Source organism: Rhopilema esculentum, chromosome 10 (assembly GCF_057945365.1).
Source record: "Rhopilema esculentum isolate cy_ngs chromosome 10, ASM5794536v1, whole genome shotgun sequence".
NCBI lineage: Eukaryota > Metazoa > Cnidaria > Scyphozoa > Rhizostomeae > Rhizostomatidae > Rhopilema > Rhopilema esculentum.
Window position 1 is genome coordinate 6,917,154 of NC_142824.1, and position 6,000 is coordinate 6,923,153.

The following is a 6,000-nucleotide window of genomic DNA, read 5'->3' on the forward strand; positions in this document are numbered from 1 at the left end:
CAGAGTTTAAAACAGATCTGAGTATTAAATTAAGTTGCTACTTTTAGTTTTATTTTACTCTTGTCTACGTTTACTTACTATGATAAATTTAAGAGAAATGATTTTTCTCTTTTAAGAAGTGCTGTACAATTTTTAAGAAATGCGAAATTGTATTTGGCATACAGCGAGTTCGCATTTGCTTCACAAATATCTTCACTCAACTTTAATTTCTTCATTTCATGTGTTGCTAGTAAACATGCTTATATATTTAGATATCAACGAATGTGCTAGTACTCCCTGCCAAAATGGAGCCACTTGCATTGATAGAGTCAACGAATATACCTGCAACTGTTTACCAGGCTACACAGGAAAAGAATGCCAAACTGGTAAAGGTTCTTTTGTAAAGTTATTGCTTTGTCTGTAGTCGAAATAATTCATTATCAGCTCAATTGCAAGGACCTTGAAAGCCTTCATGTCAATTTACACAAATGGAACCATTTTTGTGACAACAGCTTTTATTTGAAATGTTCAAAGTTTGGTGGGTTCCATTCCAGTTAAAATGATTTATATCTTATTATGATGTATAATTGATATAGATGTTCTTTGAAAGCATATCAAGAAATTCTTAACATCTTTTGCCAAAAGCTGTCATTTTGGCCTAAATTCAAAAATAAATTTGACATTTTCCATTCCTTGAACTTTAAAGCGGAAGTGGTGCCCTCTCTAAAGCATAATTGCAATATTATATTGGAAACAGCCTGCCTATTAAAAATCTATCATATCCTTGCGGAGATCTTTGAAGTTTATTATTTCTGGCATAAACCGCGTCGATATATCTAAATTTTAGATGTTAATGAATGTGCCAGCAGCCCGTGCCGAAATGGAGCCACTTGCATTGATGAAGTCAACAGATACTCTTGTAACTGTTTACCAGGCTACACAGGACAACAATGCCAGACTGGTAAGATAACAAACGTTCTTTTTTGCAGAATATTTTACTTTGAAAATTATGGATGTTCCATTCTTAAAGCTCTGTTAAACCACACATTTCATACCATTAACGAACGTATAAGCTGCTACTATTAATGACACATCATATTTAGGGTCTCGGTTGCAATTGGGGAAAGCAGCAAATCCCTCTACTAAAAGAGTTTATTTCCTTTAAAATTATCTATCACACATAGTTTTTTGCATTTGAAAATCTATCGTGTTTCAATGGAAACTGTCTCATTTGTTTTGCTAAATGTATACACAGGCACAGTATTATGCAACGCCGGGTTGTGGTCCTGTAACCTTTGCGATGTTTAATGGTACCGATGGAGCAATCTAGATATGAAAAACATTTTAATTATATCCCTTAAAAATAAATTGACAATCCATTTGATATTATTTAGAAAGCAAGTTACAGCAAAACAAAACAAACATTTGATTTTGAAGCAGGTTGTGGTGCATTTTCTAAATTAGAATGGTTCTTTTATTGCGAACAGCAAATCAAACGGAGCATGCTATTTCCGTGTCTGCAAGTTAATTTTTGCACTCTAAATAAAACTAACAAACTTTGTTTCTAACATTGCATACATAAGCCCTTTAAATATCAGCCTTACTGTAATTATTTTACTGACACACTGCTGGAAAACCGCTTTTTTTCTAGAAATAAAAAAATTGTCGAAAGAAATTAGCAATAAATTTTCTTTATGGTTTCTGCTTGTAGCTAACATTGCAATGCAATGCAATGAGCAATGCAAAATTGTATTTGGCATACAGCGAGTTCGCATTTGCTTCACAAATATCTTCACTCAACTTTAATTTCTTCATTTCATGTGTTGCTAGTAAACATGCTTATATCTTTAGATATCAACGAATGTGCCAGTACTCCCTGCCAAAATGGAGCCACTTGCATTGATAGAGTCAACGAATATACCTGCAACTGTTTACCAGGCTACACAGGAAAAAGATGCCAAACTGGTAAAGGTTCTTTTGTAAAGTAATTGCTTTGTCTGTAGACGAAATAATTCATTATCAGCTCAATTACAAGGTCCTTGAAAGCCTTCATGTCAATTTACAGAAATGGAACCATTTTTGTGACAACAGCTTTTATTTGAAATGTTCAAAGTTTGGTGGGTTCCAGTTAAAATGATGTATATGTTATTATGATGTATAATTGATATAGATGTTCTTTGAAAGCATATCAAGAAATTCTTAACATCTTTTGCCAAAAGCTGTCATTTTGGCCTAAATTCAAAAATAAATTTGACATTTTCCATTCCTTGAACTTTGAAGCGGAAGTGGTGCCCTCTCTAAAGCATAATTGCAATATTATATTGGAAACAGCCTGCCTATTAAAAATCCAACATATCCTTGCGGAGATCTTTGAAGTTTATTATTTCTGGCATAAACCGCGTCGATATATCTAAATTTTAGATGTTAATGAATGTGCCAGCAGCCCGTGCCGAAATGGAGCCACTTGCATTGATGAAGTCAACAGATACTCTTGTAACTGTTTACCAGGCTACACAGGACAACAATGCCAGACTGGTAAGATAACAAACGTTCTTTTTTGCAGAATATTTTACTTTGAAAATTATGGATGTTCCATTCTTAAAGCTCTGTTTTTTAGCAGTAGTTAAACCACACAATTCACACCATTAACGTATAAGCTGCTACTATTAATGACACATCATATTTAGGGTCTCGGTTGCAATTGGGGAAAGCAGCAAATCCCTCTACTAAAAGAGTTTATTTCCTTTAAAATTATCTATCACACATAGTTTTTTGCATTTGAAAATCTATCGTGTTTCAATGGAAACTGTCTCATTTGTTTTGCTAAATGTATACACAGGCACAGTATTATGCAACGCCGGGTTGTGGTCCTGTAACCTTTGCGATGTTTAATGGTACCGATGGAGCAATCTAGATATGAAAAACATTTTAATTATATCCCTTAAAAATAAATTGAGAATCTATTTGATATTATTTAGAAAGCAAGTTACAGCATAAAAAAAGAAACATTTGATTTTGAAGCAGGTTGTGGTGCATTTTTTAAATTAGAATGGTTCTTTTATTGCGAACAGCAAATAAAACGGAGCATGCTATTTCCGTGTCTGCAAGTTAATTTTTGCACTCTAAATAAAACTAACAAACTTTGTTTCTAACATTGCATACATAAGCCCTTTAAGTATCAGCCTTGCTGTAATTGTTTTACTGACACACTGCTGGAAAACCGCTTTTTTTCTAGAAATAAAAAAATTGTCGAAAAAAATTAGCGATAAATTTTCTTTATGGTTTCTGCTTGTAGCTAACATTGCAAGAAAATTATCAGCTTAAACAGAAAAATGCAATAAAGCAAGTTGCTATTTTTGCCTAGTTATAATCTTGTCCCTATGCATCACCGCAAATTTAACAGTTAAGAGTTTCTGTTTATAGCAAGAACAAATGAAAAAGTTCACAACAGAAAGCTCAGTTTCACTTCACAAACATTTCCACTCAACTTCAATTTTTTCAATTCATGTATTGCTAGTAAACATGCTTATATATTTAGATATAAACGAATGTGCCAGTACTCCCTGCCAAAATGGAGCCACGTGCATTGATGGAGTCAACATATATTCTTGTTACTGTGTACCAGGATACACAGGATTACAATAGTTCTTTTCTGCAAAATATTTTACTTTGAAGATTACGAATGTTTCAATCTAAAAGACATTTTATTGCAAAAAACAGGTTACTCCTTTTTGTGTAAGTTTAATATCTGATTACCAGATTTCTGTAGATTATTTGAATAATCCTTTTATTTATTCAGAAATTGACTGAGTTGAAATGTTATGCTTTTAGAAATCAACGAATGTGCCAGTACCCCATGTCAAAATGGAGCCACGTGTGTCGATAGAATCAACAAATATTCTTGCAGCTGTTTACCAGGCTACATGGGACAAGAATGCCAGACTGGTAAAATGTCTCTTCCTGACATAGTGGAAATCGCGAGTGCATGCGCACAACTTTGGACAGTCCATAATGGCGCCACCACTGTTAGGGTGCGACCAATAGAAAAACACGTTCCTGTCTTTATATGTATTTTGCTCATCGAAATTTTGTCTTTCAAAGTCTCCATTTTGAATTTTTTTTTTAGGCTCAGAATCACAGCCGTAAAGACTCCATCCTAGTGCGCATGCGCTCGCAATTTCCACTATGTCTCTCTTCCCAAAATTGGACTTTTTCCGTTTTGCACAAAATAGACTTGCACCCTGCCCAACTGCAAAGTATTGCACTTTGAATATCTGGAACTTTCCGGTTTTTAAGTCTCTTGTCTGTTTGAATAATTATCAACCTACACAAAACGTATCACGATCGCGAGAACCGCCTTCATTGAATTTAATCATTTTTTCAGGATGTAGTTGACAAAAGCAGCCCACATTATTCAAAATAAAATCAGTTGATTTCGTGTTTGATATTCAATTGAATGTTTTTTGTTGTCGGTACTTTTGCAGCACATTGCAACGAATGTTATCAGTTCAGTCATTAATTAACTTCAATGAAATCTTATTTACAACAGACATTTATGAATGTGCCAGCAGTCCGTGCCAAAATGGAGGGACTTGCGTTGATAGAATCAACGGATATACATGCACCTGTGTCGCAGGCTACTCCGGACAACATTGTCAGACTGGTAAAGTGTCTCTTCTACAAATAGTCCTTTTCCCTTATATTTCGACCGATTTTACTGGTCGTATATTTAAAAAACATTCTACTTTGAACATCAAGGTTTCAGACTTGAAGCCCTTTATCTGCTTAACAGAAGTCGAATCTCACAAGTTGCAAAGTAATATTTAGAACAGCTTTTATTTGTTAATATTAATCCCAATTTATAATATTGATGTGGTTGATATTAGCAGGTAATGATAACACAATCGTTATGTTTGAAAGTCTATCTCAGAAAGCGAGTCTTACAGTGGTTTTCTAGATCTGATGATAAAATTGATAAAAATGACTTTTGGTAATATTTACAGGAGAGTTCTAGCATCTATTGTCAAAGTGATCCATTTTGTGCAGAGCTACAGTTGACTATATTATATTTTTAGATATTAATGAATGTGCAAGCAACCCATGTCATGTTGGATCCACTTGCATTAATGGTGTCAACAGGTTTACTTGCAGATGTGATAATGGCAAAATAGGTCTACTCTGTGACACTGGTAAGATTGCATTTTTTTTGCCGTATATTCTTTTATTTCTCTTTGAGGTTTCTCTGTCTGTGCCCATTCCCGTTTGAGATTTATTCCATCTTCTTTTGTTGTCTTCAGTTCTAGATTACGTCGGCTGCTACATAGATTCTCAAACCAGGGCACTCCCGCTTGCAAAAAGGCTAGACATTTCAGCAGGACACCTTACAGCCAACTGCATAAAGGCTTGTTTCGCATCTAATCAACCATATGCAGGGTTGCAGTACTTTTACCATTGCTTTTGTGGACCATCATATGACATCCACGGGAAAGGAGATGAAAGCACTTGCTCGACAAAATGCCAAGATAGCACTGGAATGTATTGTGGTGGAAGCTGGAGAAATTCTGTTTACAGAACAGGTGAGAGCACTTCTCAGACTTCAGATTTTAGAAGAAATCTCAAAAGAGTATCTCCGATGGAACTTATAAACAATTTGAAGTATTATTTCAGATCTTTCAACTGGTTTTTTCTCTCATGCAGGCTACAATTCACGTAAAAGATACATACATACATACATACATACATACATACATACATACATTTTTTATTTTTTAAAGCAGGTTAGAAAGTCTGGCAACTCAAAAGAGCTGATGTGGACCTGCTATAAATTAAAGGCTAAAGGAAATAATTATTACATCATGTAAAAGATCAAAAAATTCAAAAAATTATTTACTAGCAGTCTAGTAATATTTAAAATCATTCTCTTTGTTTAAAGTGAAGTTATTTATTGCCTGACGCACCTTTTTTAGTCTTTTTTTGAAAGTTTGTACACTTTCTGCGTCCTTAATTTGGTCTGGGATAGAA

The 6,000-nt window shown here is 34.3% G+C and overlaps 1 protein-coding gene across 1 annotated transcript in view; it reads left to right on the forward strand.

Annotated features, from left to right (window-relative positions):
• LOC135687731 (uncharacterized) overlaps nucleotides 1-5,727 on the forward strand; it is a 57,431-nt gene extending 51,704 nt beyond the window's left edge. The window contains exons 44-51 of the mRNA XM_089110860.1: nucleotides 252-365; nucleotides 827-940; nucleotides 1,831-1,944; nucleotides 2,401-2,514; nucleotides 3,811-3,924; nucleotides 4,529-4,642; nucleotides 5,055-5,168; nucleotides 5,277-5,727. Coding sequence (XP_088966986.1) covers nucleotides 252-365; nucleotides 827-940; nucleotides 1,831-1,944; nucleotides 2,401-2,514; nucleotides 3,811-3,924; nucleotides 4,529-4,642; nucleotides 5,055-5,168; nucleotides 5,277-5,692 — 1,214 coding nt within the window. The 3' untranslated portion in view covers nucleotides 5,693-5,727. The remainder of the gene's footprint in view (nucleotides 1-251; nucleotides 366-826; nucleotides 941-1,830; nucleotides 1,945-2,400; nucleotides 2,515-3,810; nucleotides 3,925-4,528; nucleotides 4,643-5,054; nucleotides 5,169-5,276) is intronic.
• Nucleotides 5,728-6,000: the final 273 nt, after the last annotated feature.